The sequence below is a fragment of the Channa argus genome, chromosome 21, assembly GCF_033026475.1.
Source record: "Channa argus isolate prfri chromosome 21, Channa argus male v1.0, whole genome shotgun sequence".
NCBI classification, from domain to species: Eukaryota; Metazoa; Chordata; class Actinopteri; order Anabantiformes; family Channidae; genus Channa; species Channa argus.
This window is the reverse complement of record NC_090217.1, coordinates 3,325,628-3,344,016: the sequence shown is the minus strand read 5'-3', so window position 1 is coordinate 3,344,016 and position 18,389 is coordinate 3,325,628. Positions and strand designations below refer to the sequence as shown.

General features: G+C 44.7%; 2 protein-coding genes across 3 annotated transcripts in view; one reads left to right on the top strand and one right to left on the bottom strand.

Moving 5' to 3' along the window:
• LOC137106941 (uncharacterized) overlaps nucleotides 1–13,585 on the top strand; it is a 57,479-nt gene extending 43,894 nt beyond the window's left edge. For both annotated transcript variants that reach the window (XM_067491027.1, XM_067491026.1), the window contains 5 exons: nucleotides 5,173–5,243; nucleotides 5,649–5,759; nucleotides 5,846–5,943; nucleotides 9,326–9,395; nucleotides 10,328–13,585. In XM_067491027.1, coding sequence (XP_067347128.1) covers nucleotides 5,173–5,243; nucleotides 5,649–5,759; nucleotides 5,846–5,943; nucleotides 9,326–9,395; nucleotides 10,328–10,579 — 602 coding nt within the window. In that variant the 3' untranslated portion in view covers nucleotides 10,580–13,585. The remainder of the gene's footprint in view (nucleotides 1–5,172; nucleotides 5,244–5,648; nucleotides 5,760–5,845; nucleotides 5,944–9,325; nucleotides 9,396–10,327) is intronic.
• A 355-nt stretch (nucleotides 13,586–13,940) lies between these two features.
• ascl1a (achaete-scute family bHLH transcription factor 1a) lies at nucleotides 13,941–15,491 on the bottom strand. Its single transcript, XM_067491028.1, has 2 exons — nucleotides 14,816–15,491; nucleotides 13,941–14,721 (listed from the first exon to the last, which is right to left on the bottom strand). The coding sequence occupies exon 1, from the start codon at nucleotides 15,422–15,424 to the stop codon at nucleotides 14,822–14,824; it is 603 nt and encodes a 200-aa protein (XP_067347129.1). The 5' UTR covers nucleotides 15,425–15,491; the 3' UTR covers nucleotides 13,941–14,721; nucleotides 14,816–14,821.
• Between the last annotated feature and the right edge of the window lie 2,898 nt (nucleotides 15,492–18,389).

Here is an 18,389-nt window from a genome sequence, read left to right as displayed (position 1 = left end):
ATTCCCACCTATTGTGAATTGATACGCTTGCCCCGGTTCACCGACCAGCTTTGGCGCTCAGGAGGTAGCAACACACGCTTTTGTCTCATCGTATAGAGGCAGTTGATTTTCAGCATCATCACATATTTAACAACTTAAACCTAAAACATTGCATGGACCTAATTCTCTTTGCAGTTAGACATTAGTTTATCTGTTTGTGTGTGTGTGTGTGTGTGTGCGTGTGTGTGTGTGTGTGTGTGTGTGTGTGAATGCTGCTTGCTCTGAATTTGCGCTCTTAATCACATATTTTAGGGCTGTATATGTGGGCCAGTCACCTCCTCTCCACTGCTGAATGTGACCTTTGTTAAAGGAATTATGGGGCACTGTACACAGAGCTCACGATGGGCAGATACAAAAGTCTGGGATTAAGAGTGAAAGAGAGCAACAAACAAGCGAGCACATTAAACACACAATAGACCCCAGTGTGTGTGTGTGTCATAAACGGAACCAAAGCTCTGACATCGTTTGATGCCGTACCGAGTTTACTTACAGTACAGTAACTGCACAAAGCGGGTGTTAGGTCTGATATGATCTAATGTTTTTAAATAACTCATCAGTCATTCTGCGCAGCTCGACAGATGACAGATGATTCTGCAGGCATAACATTAAATCCACCTGTGTACTTTAATGCACAACGCAATCTGACATAACTTACTTTCACAAGGTTATAATTTCTCAGTTTCTAGGTCGAAACTGTCAGAATTCTACCATGTGCTCATTATTGAGGTCGAAGTGGGCGGGTCACAAAAAGAGGTGCTTCTAATGTTTTGACCATCACATTCATTTTAAATAGGGTGGCATTGCATTAAATTGCACAGGTGGTCACAATGTTGTGCCAGATCAGTGTATTTCTGCAGTAGAGATGCTCATCACAAGTACTTTTTACTCATCGGGCCTTTATTTTGGTGATAGTTAGCCATCAGACACTTACAGTGCCTTGCAAAAGTATTCACACCCGTGGAACTTTTTTTGTCATGTTACAACCACAAACGTAAAGTCACTTTACTGGGATTTTATGTGATGGACCAACACAAAGTGGTAGATTATTGTGAGGTGAAAGGAACATGATAAATGGTTTTCAAAATTCATTACAAATGAATGTCTGAAAAGTGTGGCGTACATTTGTATTCAGCCCTCTTTACTCTAATAGCACTAACTAAAGTCCAGTTGCCTTCAGAAGTCACCTAATTAGTAAATAGAGTCCAACTATGTGTAATTCAATCTCAGTTTTCTCACCTGTTCTGTGAAGCCCTCAGAGGTTTGTTAGAGAAAATTAGCGAACAAGAAAGTTTAAAGCAGCGTTTGGTTATAAAAAATATCCCAAGCTTTGAAAGTCTCAGGGAGCACTGCACAACCTATCATTCGAAAATGCGCAATGCAGAGCGCAATGTCCCACACAGAAAATAAATGTAAAATACGTTTATAGTTTTTATACTGATGCCAAGATGCTTTCCTGTAACATTTTGAGGGAGAAAAACGTATTTTATCTGCAAATATGTTCATTCATTAAACAAAAGAATCCCATGTTCTGAGCAGTGGATGCAGCACACTTATCAAGTTTATGATTATGAAAACTGCCCTTTCTTGTAAAAGAATAGAAATAGGAAACTGATAGTTTCCCATGGTGATCGGACTATCAATCTGACCCGACATCAAGTTTCAACTTTCTGCCAACAGTTTTCAGTACTTTGTGCTGGTGTTGGAACAAGAAAGCGTGACTGTTTGATACGCAGCTCTGGCTGAAAGACACATAAATCATACACAGATGAGTAGCAATAGTTGTCAGACGAGCAGTCACCACTGTTTTTCATCTGTCAGCTGCAGACACTGAAAACGATGTCCAAGTGTGTGTTAAATGAGTTGTGACCCGCGGCTGTTTGCATCCTGTGCACCAGTGCACGAGCAGTGACTCAGCAAGGGAACAGGAACAAAACCGAACAAAACAGAAAAACAAACGCCGGTGAAAGAGTGAACCTCCCTGCTCATCATCATCATCATGGCCCCATTCTTCCTCTCTCAATTGCAACTGAATCACCTCGGCCTCATTACAGATTATGGCCTCAACAGAGTGACTCTCCCCTTTCTCTCGCCTTTCTCCACACAGTCCCTCTCTTGATTAACATTTTCTGCTAGGCTTCACACCAAAGGCACAACCTGTGCGCTTTAAAGGCAGGGGGAAAAAAAAAGCCATCAAGCGCTGGAGTGGAATCAGATAAGGCTATCAGGCAGGAGGCTTTACCGCCCCGGCTTTGTCCCGCTCCTCCACCCGCCCTCGCTTCCTCCCTCAATCTCTCACTCCACTGCATCTTTTGTCCGGCTGATTCCCTGACGGACTCCTCCCCTCAGTCAGGGACCCCCAGACCTCCTCCAACACCACTGCACTGCAGTGTGTGCGTCTGTGTGTGTGTCTTTGCGTATATGGACTGTGCTCAGGGCTGATTTTGAGGTTGAACACACTTAAACATAACTGCATTTATTTTAGCCATAATTCATCCTAATTGCTTTGCACCACCGTGTTCATCATATGATCAGCAGTAATCTCACTTATTTTAAGTCATTGCTTTAAACGATGCTCACTGATAGTTTTGTCTGAATTCCACCATGAGACAGTCTTGTAGCATTTAGCCAATTCTGTTTCAAAACATTTGAACCAGCTCTCTTATGATGCTCCACCCATCACTCCGGCACGACTCCACTACCCACTTTGACCCCATAAACACATGGTAGCATTATAACTTTCACTTATTTCTGACAGTTTCAACCTAAAAACTGTAAAATGATAACCTTGTAATAATTAGCATAATAATTTATGGCAGAGCCACTGTATTGCATTGAATTAATTGCACGGTGGTCATAATGTTATGGCTGATCAGTGTATCCTTAATCTGTATTCTTCAGTGCAGAAAGATAAATGAATTAAAAGAGCTTCTTTATCAGTTTGTACTTTTTTTCGTCGTAGCCTTTGGTTGAGGTCAACTTCCGATTAGAAAAGATTGAGGCGGGAAGAAAACACCGTTTACTTTGAAAACCCTTTTCCAGATTCAACAATGTGTGCAAATGCTAAACGATTAAAGGCCAAAAGGTTTGTTTGGCCTATTCTACCTGTCCAACCTGCTTGAAACTGCATTCAAGTGTATTCAAGTCTGTATGTCTACAATTCAGGTCAAAGTAAAGGAAGAGGGAGGGGAGAGAAAAGAAAAAAGAGAAATTGTTATCACCACTACGCATCATTGGCACCACCACCATTTTTCGCCACTGGTGATAATGACAGTAGTTAGAGATGAATCAAAATTTGTGCCGATCTAGAGGTGACAAGTGTCTAAATAACTGGCTACTCACACACACTGGGGAGCAATTATCCTAACACACCTGTAGCAGCCCTGTGGTTAACGAGAGTTACTTCCAACCTGTCCTCTTCTCCCCCCACTCAGATTCCTATGCTCCCTTCATGTCCCATGTCAAGCAAAAGCTATTCTACTTCAGTGGACCCCTGACTGTAACTACACCTGCACAAAACTTTAAAAACAAACAGCAACTTCCTGTTAATCGTCTTCATTTTTTTGGAAAACTCAGATGTGTGCTTGATTTGGGGGGGGGGTTTGGGGTCTGGCCTGAGCCATCACTTCTATAGATCCAGGCTGCTTCATACCAGAGACAATGTGAAGGACTTTGCTCAGTTATTAGTAGGGAGTATTTCTGTCTTCCTAAAATATTGGTACAAGGCCCCTACTGCCTTTCTGAGTGTTATCATATGTGCATGTATGAAGTCAAATCTGCAGACTAATAAGTGCAATGACTGTTAAGAAGTACAAATGTACATCTACATGAACGTTTAAAGTGTGGTGGAATTTTATTTGACTTGACTAAATGTAAATGAGAAGTGGTTCTAGCCAATAATTGAACCAGCAGCGTGTGTGTGTGAGTCAGTGGGTAGATGGACTTTGGGGAGTCACCACAGATCAGCTGCTAACGCTGCAGATGGTCAAACCTCACCCTCGGGGAAAAAAAAGAAAAAACAGTTCGATCTATTCATGCGGTCACACGAGCTGCCATTTCACTTTGGCACATTGACCAGTTCACTGATTCGCTGTATGCGACGACTTCAAATCCCTGCTCGGCTGCGTGTGGGACTCCAGGTCCTCGTCCTGCAGCCTCTTCTCATCGCAGATATTTGCAAACAGATGCGCACAGCCAGCCCGCAGGTTTTTTTGATCAGTCAAGCTTTAACAAGTCAAGTTGACTGGATGCGAATGTCTGATTTTGCATGTGAAAGGACGAGGCTGCGGAAGGCCTGGTTTTGATTAGGCCTAAGCTGATAAATGGCAGATTCAAACAGCCCCCCCTGCTATTGCACAGAAACCCCAGAGGTGCAGGGGTTTAAGTCCAGACTGATATCAACTCTGTTGCTCCTCTTTCTTCTCCAAACCAATGAATAGATCCATTATTCAGTGGACTCATTCTCATCTCCTAAATTGAAGTGGCAGCAGCTCCAGCCCCCCCTTTCTCAAAGTGTCCCCCTCTTCCAAATCTGCCTACTGACGTATTCACGAGTGTGGTTTGTCTCAATCTGTGCTTCTTATGTAATCATCCTTCTTATATTTGAGACTTTACACATTATATTTCGGTGAAATAAACATCCTCCTGTTTTTGTCAATCAGTTAAGTGCTTTTAAAGTCTTTAAGGGAAAATAAGTCATAAACACAACAGGTTTCTACATAATAATTAGCATAATAATTAGCATCATAGTTTTTTTAGTAATTAGCTAAAAAAAGGTTAATAATAATTATTTTTTGTTCTGTATTAGTGTATCGCTCCCTCATAATAAATTAGAAACATTTTATTGCTGCGACTTCCCCTTGATGTATTCATGTCTCTTAATGTCCGAGCAGCCAAATGCCATGTTGGACGCCCTGTGAACCCCTCGACCTGTGTTGGACCCCCTGCCATGACCCCAGTGCGACCAAAGGAGAGAAATATTGCTCTAATCCAGTCTGCTCAAGCTAGACGTGACAAACATAGAATAGATGTCTTTTTTTTTTCTGAAATTGAGTTTCATTGCAGCTTTAAGTACAGTCAGTGTTCATTCTGTACCATCTAAAGGTTTGTCTTTGTCTTCTTCTCTTCTTTTCCCAGTCGACTTTTTGGCAAAGTACTGCATTTTCAGTCAGGAGAAGCTGGCTGAGTACAAAAGAGCTTTTGAAGCAGTAAGTGGAAAAGGACTGAAAACCCTTTTAATTCTTCTCCTTCACTCGCTGTAATATGTTGTGCTCCCATTCCCACATCCCCAAATCCCGAACTTATTCCATTTACAGTCATAGGCAACAAAGATGAGCAGCATGTTTGTACATTGTGGAAGAGCAGAGAATTTGTAGCTTTTAATAACACAAGTATTAACACGCTTTTAAATATTATTCCTGATCAGTTTTACTCCCACGAGTCCTCCGCAGGTCCCAATTTATCCTTGGTGTCACCGTTCAATTTCAAATGATTAAACCAAGTCCATCTATATGAATACAGTAACACACACTCCTGCATGAGAGAAGGGGAAAGCAGCAGATGCAGGAATGTGAATGTGCTCTAGATGATGATGAGGATGGTCTGTCTCACAGGAGGACAGTGATGGTGACGGCTACATTTCGTGCCTCCAGGTTCTGCTTGCTCTAAAAAACATCATCCCTCCAGAGCTGCTGTCCGATGAGGAAGAGTTCTACGTCTACAGGGTCGGTCGATTCTGCATCCGTGCGCATACAAATACAAACACAACCACACTCGCTCAATGTAACATTACGTGTCTTATCTTCCTCAGATCCTGGAGATGGTGGACTTCAGAGTGACAGATGGACTTGTTGACCTGAGACTCTTTGCTGTGATTGCTAGCCTGGCACAGAAAATAGCCACCATGGAGTAAGTGATCATCAGCAGACACAATCTGCTTCTCAGTGAAGCCACATAAGGAGTCACTGACCTCCCATAAACAGGAGCAGGAGTGCGTGTGCAAGTTCGTTCCCCTGATTCAGTCGTCGTGTGTGGGTGTCTCTTTGATGCTCAAAGGGTCAGAGCTTTGGAGTTGAGATGTACTTCCACATACAGAATTTTTGACTCTCAGATTAATCTCTGACATTCTCTGATGTCAGATGTAAGGATTCTGGTATATTATATTATATTATATTATATTATATTATATTATATTATATTATATTATATTATATTATATTATATTATATTATATTATATTATATTATATTATATGGGTATAAAGCATTTTTTGACTGTTAGGCAAAAAGAAACTTTAGGATTAAAATATAGACAGTTTGGTATCATTTTTTATTTGTTTGTTTGTTTTGCAGTGATTTTTAGTCCAAATGATCAATAGTGACAATAATCACTTCCTTTAGCTACAGTAGCTGAAGTGAGTTACTTGGTTTGTCCAACAAGTGGTCCAGACTCTATCATTCAACCGGCACAAAGCACAAAATCAGCCTACTCTGCTCCACCCAGCACTTGCTTTGTCATGCTCTGCACAACACGTTAGGTAACTAATCATTATCAAACAACAAGTACTGCAGCTTTAAGTGATTCATTTTTCTATTCAAAAAAGATCCCAACTCCTCCCTGAACTGTGTTGGAGGTGAGGGTTTGATGTTTCTCTACAGGAGTAAAGTGAAGATTTAAAGTTTGGACTGTTGGTGACACAAAAAGCACCGTTAACTGTGGACTGTGGGAAATACGATGAATCAATAAGGAAAATGATAGTTAGCCGTAGTTCTGAATAGAAAAGAAACCTCACTCTGATTTGAACTCTCCTCTGTGTCCCTGTCTCTCCATAATGCCCCATATGCTGCAGATTCCCACACACAGTGACTTTTTTCTTGCCCTGGGGTTTATAGCTTCCTACAGACAGGAGTGTGTTCAACCAGGCCTGCTCTGGAGGTCTCTGAGGGTCAAGGCCTGCTCCCTGGCCCTGGAGTGAGAGCTCCCTCTCAGCGAGGACAGGAACAGGGTCATGGGTCCTGTGATTTACGGCCAGTCCTTTGTATTGTGCGTTAGAGGAGGCCTGTGGACTGGCTGCCTGTCTAGGGTGTCTGCTCAGTATAGAGGCAATTACAGTAATGATAATGAGTAATGATTGTCTATAATAAACCTATTTGCACAAAACTACTTTTTGAATTTAAATAATAAGAAGAGAGAAGATGCCAGCTCCTAAACAAGGAGAAAACAATAGCATCCTTCTGTCGTCTCATCCCAGCTGAACTAAATTGATCCTCTTACCTTCTTCTGTTAATCCTGTTGTCTTTAATCCCAGTTTAAAAATGAGCTGCAACAGTAGTTACACAATCAGCCTTTTCTGATCATGTAAGGCTTTGAAATTCTTCTTGCCTCCCCTCTCACCCTCTGTGCTGTGCTGTTTTGGCCCTTGACTCAGCCCATCTGTCTCTGCGTCGCATTGTGCTCCCCGACAAGTCCACCTCACACAGCGCCACATTCCCTCAGGGCAAACTGCATGATCTGCCAAGACGCACATTGCTACGCAGGCTTTCCAAACGGCACCAGCGGAGCCTTTGCAGTCACTGTCACTGTCACTCTCGTCCCTCGTTGCTTGTGTTTTTGAGCGTGCATGCGTGCCGCGAGGGTTACCGTGAGTCTCCTCATTCCTGGAAACTCACTGGACTAAATGAGTCAGCAAGCAAAGGGGCACTAATGAAGGAAGAGGTGCGAGGCACCATTTTCTAAAAGAGTTGGTTGATGACGGGGCTGACTGAGAATCTCCACAGACACATGAGGCAGCAGAAGCTGGACTCACTCGATTCCACATCCCCCCTCCTCACAAGAGTCTCCTCTCACCCGGTGTCATTGCAGCCCGCTCAAAAATAGCCCCAAAACCACTCTCTGTTCTGTCAGGTCAAACTAGGTCAGAGGTGTATGCACCCCCTCCTCACTGTATGCTGGCTCCCCAGTGAGGAGGCCGCCAAAATTCTGGGCATTACGTAAGCGAGACGTCTGCTGTGTTGGCCACAGCGGGGTGCCAGGGAGGGGCCAACAAAAGAAATAGGTTAGGCTGCCATTATCCTTTCTGGAGTCCATCATCGCTGCCCTAGCCCCTCGTTTATGCTAACCATTATCACGTCAGTGTCCTTAGCACACCAGTATTTGGACTCTTTTACTGCAAACCATGTGCAATTACCGATCATTAGCTGCCCTGTCTTGCTACATCCCCATCCCCCAGCTGTGTGGTTGGAGGACAGGGGCCAATCCTGGCACTGGGAGCACTCAGGCGTGCATTAGCCTCCGTGGCCTAGCGTTTGGCCATTCTTCGCTCTAACAGGCCATTGAGCACTCTGCGAGGAGGGGCTCATTAACACCGGGTGCTCGTTAAGAGAAGGGACGACTGTGGTGGTGCCACACGCTGGACAGGAGAGGTCTGTCCCAGCACAGTCTCCGTGTCTCCCTCTAATTATCCCAGTGGACATATACTTTGTCTGTCTGCAAGTGGTCAGATTGCACCAGAGTGTATCCCGGTTGCTCATTCCCCTCCGCACACAAAATCTGCTGCCCCCCACCACCCACCCCACCCCCACACAGACGCACACACACACTGTCTCAAAACCAGAGCAGTTTTATCCGTTACTGTGGCGGGATGTCCCCGTGTGTCCATGCATTGTTTTGCAGCCAGGGCGCTGTGAGCAACCACAATGGGCTCAGAACACTTTACCATCACGTCTCTGCGAAAAGAGCATGGGACAGACCGCCAAAAATCACCCGCCACGACCACCACGATTGTTCTAACTCAGTCTGCAGGGGCGACCAAAGTTTGTCCAAACACCTTTATGTTTGTGTTTGGACAGCTTTTACGCAGACAACGAAGATGTCTGTAGTAACGGTAATGGTGACTGACCTTGTTATGACACACGAAGGCTGTGTTACAGGGGCATCGCTCTTATTTTACACCTCAGGCTCATTTTTTAGGTTGTGTTTTGTTGCATCATACCCTGTATGGCACTTTTTAAAATTGAAAAAATAATGCTGATTACAAAATATCATCAAGGGTGATGTCACTTTGGGATTGAAGCAGAAAACCTGCATAAGAGTCTGGAGGACTGGAGGACGTGGGCCTTCACTAGGCAGGAGGGAGGCTCCTGTGTTGCATTGTGGGAAGTGTTCGATCCAGCTTGGCCTATTCTAAAAGTGACTAAAAGTTAACATATCTCTTTCTAGATTTAACCTCCAGGGGGATTCTTCTTTAACAGAGCACTTTTTGAGGTTTTAACGTTTCGCTGTTCTCTTACAGTGAGTTTATGCGGTCGCTCATCAGCAACATGGACTTTCGCTCCCTAGAAGTGAGGCTCTTCAAAGCGAAGGTAATGCTAAGGTTTGGCTGTTTCCCAAAGTTGTCTAACGTCACGTCTATACTCCTGAATTTGTTTTCCCAAGGGGCACTTGATTGCCTCCTTACAATATCAGATTAACTCTCACATTAGTCACATTCATGCCAAAAACACCACCTCTGCCACTCTTTCATGGCTCCGCGGGTATAATTACAATGAAATAAATACTCATAAACACTTTGAAGTGAAATTCCAAAGCATGCTTTATAAAGGTATTTCTTTTTTTTTTTGTTGTTATGGGAGGCACAGAACGCTTGTGCTTAGAAAAGAGCGAGGCAAGCCAGGGAGAGAAAGAGAGGGGAGCTCTTTCCTTTTCATAGATTAGCACGGCTCTAATCTCATTAAAGTGCCCAGCGGTGAACATGCCGTCCACTCCGCCCAGCCCTGTAATCAGCCTGAGACACACAGCTCATCTTAGATGGACCGGGACCGGCCTACCAGCTGGCAGCTCACATGCAGGCCCAGCCCTCATTCATACAAGGAAGTACTGAGCCGCTGTAAGGCAGGAGAAACATGAAAGCTTGTGGCCATGAGAGTGGAAACTGAGACCTAGAGCAGGTAGAGGAGGCTTTGTAATTATAGAGCTGCTAGGGATAGGGTTGTTAACTGGAGAGGTTGGTGGGAAGAGGGAGGGGGGGATGGGCTAATTTCCAGAAGGATTATTCCCCCTGTCCCCCAACAATTACCTTATTACCTAGACTGCTTTAACAGTGCAAACAGGTGCACTCAAACAAGACAAGAAACAGGTTGAGGTAACCTGAGGCTATCCCAAAGACAAGAACACACAATAACACACACTCGCACACACCCACACATTCGCAACTGTGCTAAGAACAAGTCCAGAGCGGGACTCTTCGCTTTTAACTTGATTTATGTCAAATATTATTCTGGCTTTTTTTTTTTAGCAACTGTTCCTGTTTCTCCTGGACGACCAGCAAAGAGACGCCGGAGCTCACGAGGGCTTCATCAGCGCTGAGCAGCTGCTTCTGGAGCTGAAGGCCGGGGGGATCCATCTGGAGCAGGAGGCGGCCATCAGACTGGAGCTGCAGCATATCCCCCCTCTGGATCTGCTGGACTTCCTGGCCTATCTGCCGCTCTTCATGCTCATTCACAAGTCGGTAATCTCCAACCCTCTCAATGACTCGTGCAACCTCTGACCTCAGTCGCTGCACTGCCTGCCCTGTGAGGCGCAGGTGGCAGCACCACTGCCACCACTGCCACCACTGCCACCACAGCAATCTGTGGAAAAATGAGGCATTCTAGTCACCGATGATTATTTTTTTCGATTGTAATTATGAGCAGCTATTTACGTCAGTCTCCAACTTGTCGATCCAAGTCCCAGAGATCAGGAATTTCTGACACTGAGGATACAGGAAAGGCTCAGTGGAAAGAACTATAGACACATCAACAAGCTGCTGCAAAACTACACAGCAGCTGGTAGTGAAATCAAACCAGATGTGCGGTAAGGAAAGGAAGTACTAGCATCATGAAGTGCTGTCTATGGTCCTGAAATATTCTGCAGCTGTGGATGTTTTCACTTCACACTGTAGGAGAATCTTGTGCTGCTGCACTTTTTTGGATGAGCAACACTGCAGAACTGTTCCGTGAGCTTAATCGGTTCAGACAGTCTTAAGCTTCTTCGCAAAACTGCCCTGACACTCTTCACTTGTTCGTGTAAACCCGCAGATACACCAATAAGTTATGGTTCTTGAATAAAAAAAGAAGTACTTGTGCAGGTAGCAGCCCTCTTCTGTCCAACTTAATCAACGCTGCTGAATGATAATATTGAGATACCCAACTAATATAGTTTGCGCTATTGTTTTGGCTCGGCTTTACCAATTAGATATGTCCGTGCGTGTCTGGGGCTTGTACACGCTTGACAGGCTGCCACAGCAGAAAACATAATGGGCTGTGACAGGCAGCAAATGGGGATTGTTAGATCAGGGACTTCCTGTAAGCAGCACGGGTCATGTATAGAGATGATTCTACAGCCTGATGGTAAACCTGAATTTCAGATTGTAGATGATCATCGTCAGCCTCGGTTTTATCACTTATGCCCTATTTTTACCTTCACTTATTTTAGCTGGAGTATCTCTCTTTCTTTCCCATAAGCTTTAAGAGTCACAGTCATTGAATCACGATGAACCAAAAACCTAATAAGGCAATAAGTTACGTGGATGCATCTACAACACTGCTGTCACTGAGCCTTTTTACAGTTGCTGGGGTCCCTCTTCAAGACACCATAGATGACATTTGTGCACAACAGCTACAAATTTGATTTCCATTTCAGACAGCTACTATGACGTCATTGTAAATTACAGACATAAAGTCTATGATCAGGGAGGACAACAAGCAACTTCCAGGTTCCCACAACATACAGCACCTGAGCTACACAACCTTCTCTCCGCCATGAAAACTTGGACACAGAAGGCAGAACACAAGTCCATCGTTCACATGGGGGTGAGAGAAAGAAAGAAAAACCATGTCTTGTGTTGTATTTAACAAAAGGAGGGAGATGCTATGTTTTCTTTGACATCAAATCAGTACCCACCTGTGTTTACATCAACACGTTTACCTATGTTACACGATTCACATGTTTCAGGTTATCAACTGTACTTTACATCACGTCTCTCCTGTCTGGCACCTTGTGTCATCCTAAATTATTTACAATACTTCGCTGGATCGGTACAATACGTTGACATGAATCTTGGCAGAGTGTCCGAGCTTGGACAAGTTCGTGGGAGCGGCCTAAGGTGTCGTCTTTGTACTGATTTTGTTACGAATTAGCAACTGTGGCTGTGAGTTTTACATGTTGGACGAAGAACTGACGCTGAAAGGAAATGGACTAAAAACACTACTGCATCCAATTAAGGTCCTATGTTAATACAACTTAACCCGCTTTAGTTTCACCTTGTGGGAAAACGTAAATGATTTAAATGGGGTTAATGCAATGTTCCAATAAAGTGAATTCATTCAGGGAACGAGTGAAGTAGAGGGTTTTAGTTGGGCAATTTTAGACCTTTAATGAATGGGATATTTTTAGAATCCCCTCTCAAAAAAACAGTTTGAATTTCATTTGAAACGCTTTGCTTGCTTCTGAAACTCAAACATCAAATGATTTTTTTGCTCATAATTATTTTTATGGCTGAGGAGCTGTTGATGAACATGACAGTCTTGTGGAAAACACTAATTCTTACAAATTCGCATGTTTTTAAACCTATTTCATCACATTCCCATGAGTCACTGGTGGCACTGCACTGTGCCCCCTCCCCTCTCCTCAGGGCCCCCTGGTGGTCCACAAAGCCTCTCTGTCGAACAACTGTTTTGGCTCATTGACATATTGTACAAGGATCTCTAAACCCAACATGTGGATTTGGTTTTTTGTTTGTGTTTAGGTCTGTTTCAAATCCAAATCGGTCTGTTTTAAACATGAGGGATTCTACTTTCAACCAGTGCAGTTAAATGTAAAACGCCGAAAAGCAGCTGAGGATTCTGAACTGGAGTCACACACAGAGGATTTTTCCCTCCCAGGTGGTGACTGTTATGAGCTCAGAGGCCTGCTGCTGTCAGGAGGCACACGCCATCAAGCAATTCAGCTCCGTGTCTCCACTCGACCAGCATACAGACCCCATTCACACATTAAACCAGACACGCGTCCGGCTGCAGCCTCCGCCCTACCTGTCAAACTTAGTTTTGACAAAAACACAAGACCTACGAGATCAACCCAGTGACATTCCCGCCATCTGCCAATTTAAAGAAGCAATGAAGTCTCTTTTTTTCTTAAAGTGTCTTTTAAACTCGGAATTCACAATAACAAAACAGAACTGTGGCTACAACTCTGGTTTTTTTAACGTCCAGCCCATGTGTGAAGCATTTTGGTGGCACAGAGGACAAAGCCTTCCCATATACTTTTCTCAGTGTCCCATGCAGTGGTCATTCAAAATACACGCTTTCAAAAAAACTATAATTATGGCAACATTTTATCTACTTACTTCAGCTTCCTTAATACGTGACGGAGGCCTTTTACGCACTGATTAAAGTTCATGAGGGGAATTGAACTTTTCTCTAGTGCCTGTTCACTCACTTTTCTAAGAAAATAAACTTTTGTGGAACAGTTTTGTATCAGAAAACGCTTTATATTTTACGCGCTCGTTCCGCAATACGCAGCTTGTGCGCTTGCGCAAAAATTTAGCTCTTTGGCTATGTCTAAAATAAGTCTTTGGCTAAGTCTAAAATTACAAAAGACAGTTGACAGAAAGGGACTCTGTGGACTTTTCTGAGGCACTGCTGAATAGAGTGTGATGAAATTGGAAAGAGGAACATGAACGTGCGTAAAAGTGAGGGATTGATGGTGACTCTCACTTTACCCGCAAATTCACTTCTAAACACACGTTGAAGACAGTTACTAAAAGTGCCCCCCACGTCTTTGGAAACACCCAAAAAACAAGACCGTAAATCAGTAGCAAATCGTTTATTCTTCGACTAGAGTGTAGAAAATATGGATATAGGGAGTCTCCCCCCCCAACACGTTTATGTGAAGACAGTATAGAGCTGGCGGTATAAAGAGAGAATGCACGACCATTGCACTCTGTTTGGACAATAGCTGCATACGTTTGATCATTATGAACCTCATGACATAATGCAATAACATGGTTTTGCTATTAAATAAGACACATTGGTGCTAAAATAAAAGGTCGGAGTATCAAACTCCTTCTGGAAACCTCATAAACAGAAGAGCCATAGAATAATAGACTACACGTCTACATAGGCAGGAGGTATAGAAGCAACTTCGCAATATATAGACAAAATATATACAAAAGGATGTGTACAAAACATCTATAAATCTCTTACATACAAAAATATCTCAATATATTTCAAAAAGCGTTTGATATAGAATTTTATAGAATACATCCGGAATCTTGGAAGCATTTTCGGAATTCAGAACGTCTGAGAGGTTTATCAAAGGGTTGGAGCTCTGTGATTGGATTTAGCAAAATGTTTTTAATGTGCTGCTGAAGAGCGTGGGTTCAGTTTATGGTTTGTTTGTCATGGGCAAATGCACCGGAGCCTGGATTCCCACGCTGTCAGGAGTCTTCCTTCAGTCTTGTGGCGCTGATCCCTGGCCTGGCTTCTCCCCGCGTTTTCAGGACGCCAGGGCCGCGTCTCTGTCCCGTGTGACAGCCTGGGAGGACCGGTGGGCCAACGCGCGTGTACAGAGCATCTTGTTCTCGAGGACACCCCGCCTCCCCCAGGAGCATCCCAAGCTCACAACAGCAGTGAATTGAATCGATCCGCATTTCTGTAGAGAGAGGGAGAAAAGAGAAGTTAGAGACTGTTCAGGCTGCTTTTCACGGCGTTTCTCATACTGTGGACGTCAGTCAGTCACTTCTTACATTTGCTCAGAACCAGTTGGTGAAGTCCAGCAGCTCTTGCTCTTCTGGACTGAGGGGGTCGTATGAACCCTCGTCGGACGAGTAGGAGGACACCGGTGACCCTGCCATGGAGTTCATGTCGGCGGAGTAGCCCTGCGACATGGTGGGCGACAGGACGCCGGACTGAAAAGCCGCGCTGACCGCGTCGTGCTCGTCCAGCAGCTGCTGCAGGGCGCGGATGTACTCCACGGCTGAGCGCAGCGTCTCCACTTTGCTCATCTTCTTGTTGGCGGCGCCGTTGGGGACGTGCTCCCGCAGCGTGGCGAAGCCGTTGTTCACCAGCTTCACCCGGTTGCGCTCCCGTTCGTTCCTCCGGGCCACTGCGTGCGGCTGCTGCTGGGGAAGAGTGTAGCCGAAGCCCGCGAAATTCAACCTCCGCTTGCACCGCAGCAGCTCCGGGGACGAGGAGCGCTGCCTCTTTGGCTGCTTGGACACCGATTTCCCGCTGTCGAGGCTGCTGCCGCTCGGGCTCAGCTGGATGCTCTGCGCCGCCGCGGCGGAGAAGAAACACGCGGGCGGCAGGAGCTGCTGCTGGCTGATGTTAATTTCCATCTTGGCTGTGATGTCCATGCCCAAGAAAAAATACAAACTTATAAAGGAATCACAAAGTCTCGAGGCGGTGTGTCCCGCTCGTGCCGTTCACGTGTTGTGACCGCTTGACGCGCACTTGTTTCAGTGGGGCAGTCCGCTGGGCTGCTGCCTGGCGCGCTCCTCAAAGCTGCACTGAGTCCTCGAGCAAGGACGCCACTGCTTTATCAATGCGTTCGGATGGGGGAGTGGCCACGCCCTCCGGTCGCGTGGATTCACCTTGGGCTCCTGCCCCGGTGCCGGTGCGTTGCGTGCGCCGGACGCGTGCCACTTGAAGCACTAAACAAACAGCGGTGAGTCTTTTTAGGTTTGTTTGTTTTTTTTCATGGGCGTCAGGAGGTGCGTGGGACAACAGCACACAACAACAGGAAGAGCCTCCAACACACATGAATGAAAATCCACTTGTAGCCTTTATTATTTAGCCAAAAGGGAACATTTTGGCGTCTTTTGGGGAAAATCATAGAACATAAGGACACACCCTGTCCTGAAAATCCCTCTCATTTGAACGTTTTCTGACTTTTCCTTTGGCTAAATTGACAAATTCCTTAAAAAAAAAAAAGATTTACGTAGTTTTGCAGGACCAAGCTTCCTAATTGCATCAGTTTTCCCAGCTCTGGAGCAAACGGTGGTGCTGAAAGACAGCTCACTTCGCTCCTGCCGGAGTTGACCTGTGCGCTCTGCGTGTAAATCAGCCACTCGCTGGCGTTTCGGCCCCAACACGATCTACTTTTATTGTTAACACTACAGACGCGTCTGAATGCCGCTCATTTGAGGGACTATTGTGCATCAGAGGCCGCATTTTCCACTTTGATTAGAGCAGATCATCTACCTCGCACAGGCGGAACGGATGGGGCGCAAATCTGCGGAGGGGCCCTCAGACGCAGTTTGTAGGAGCCTTTGTGTGTGATTTGTTACACTCGATATTGTTACAGTAGCGCGGACGCGGTGTGTTCTGTCGATTATTGTGGAGAATAATAAAACACTCCGTTCGGGGAGGAACAAAACCAGTGTGTGTGTGTGTGTGTGTGTGTGTGTGTGTGTGGACACTGTGTATTGTCTGTGCGTAACTGGTTTTTGGGCTTGAGGTTCTCCTCGAGGTGTTTGTGTGTTTCGCGCGCACAATACATTTTTATGCGTGCGCTTATGCCCCCCCCCCCTACACACACACACACACACACCACCATCACCACCCTCCCCACCTTCCCTGAAGAGGGGATTGTAATAAATGGTGCAATTTTTCTGTGTTGGCAGTGGTATTCAAAATCAAGCTTGCATTGAAGACCCCCCCTAGACCACCCCCACTACTTTCTTTTCTCCCCCTCCTTCCTCTTCTCTTTTTTTTGGGGGGGGGGGTAGGAGGGTTTAGAAAAGAAGCGTGGGTTCTATTCAGCCTCTCCCTGCACCCCTTCGACATCCCGGGCTTTCTGAAACCTATCCATGCCCTGTCACTGTGCTTCCAGAGTCCAATTAGCGCTTTGTGAGGACTTTCTCTCCCTCTGTCCTCTGCTGCTGCTCGTCCAGAGTCTGGGAGGGCGCTCACTTTAGTCGAGGGGCTTTCCAGTCATAGCTGAGTGTAATAATTAATATGACATCTGGGCGCCCGAGTTCCCATTTATCCACTTTCTGCATTTTTCTCTTTTCTTCAGGGAGTTCTGTGTATCGGAGACAATAAAACCAAACTCAATAAGTGGAGCAACTCATGAAAATCTTTGAATTTGCTTCTGCTTTCTCTTTAAAGGTTAATGTCTTGCCTTTTCATTCGCCATACAAAATACACATGTGCACCAGCTGGATTTCATGAATCCTGCACCAAAGTTATATATGCAAACTTTGACTGGCTTTAATGAAACTGTACATTATACAATTTGTAGCCTGTAAAATACTTATTTCCATACATTGGGATTTTGCGGCCATCTACACACCATTTAGCCACAATAACACACATACGTGCTCATACAATGAATGTGTGTATAAGTATAAGAAGAAAAAGGTCCCCCCCCCCCAACACACACACACACTGCAGTTATTATTACTCTGTGGCTTTAAAATAACAGTTCCTGTTATGGAGTTCTGCAGCCCCTGTGTCTGTTTTCAGCCTGACATGTGAAGTTGTAATGGAGCAGCGTCCCCTAATGGACAAGAGAGGCACTTACTTTGTAAATAATACACTTCTCCCCCACTTCACTTCACAAAACTGCAATACTGAACAGCAATGCTAGAAACTTGCAAAGGGTTAAAGAACACACAAAAACAAAAATATGTGATAAATCAAATGACACCAACAAAAGCACCAGACTCCCACAAACTTCAACAATAATAATGGTTTTCAAAGACTTTTCTCTACTTCAAAACCACAAAACACTTAATATTGAAGAGTTTTAAACAACCTCGTACCTCAGTAAAAATTTAATAACTTCTATTAGCTTTTTGGGTTTTTTCATGTAAAAATAAACCTTTATCATTTCTTATAGGACATATAAACACACTGAACATTCTTCCATCTTATATCAATTCTTTTTTGGTTCATTATCAATAATAATGAAGTCGAAGTATCTCTGGGCAAGACACTCTGGGCAAACCCTTTCCCTAATTAAAACTTTCTTTGTTGATAAATGATGTGGAACTCTCATGATATAAAGATACATCAGTATTTTATTATCTCATACTTTAGTGTGTCTGTGTCTGTTTGTGTGTGAGAGACAAAGGGAGAGGGACAGACAGGTGGAGATGGAGCTGAATCTTGGTAACACCAGTGGTCGTCTGGTTTAGCGGGAGAGAGAGCTCGGCCTGCTGAGGTGAACCAGTGGGTGGAGACGCCCGTCCAGATCACAGACCAGGCCAGACTGGACACAGAGGAGGCCCAGCAGGTCTCACACACACTCTGCACAGGGGAATTTCCACCAGTAGAAGAAGATTAATAAGTTGAATTTGAGCAGGTGGGGGACCT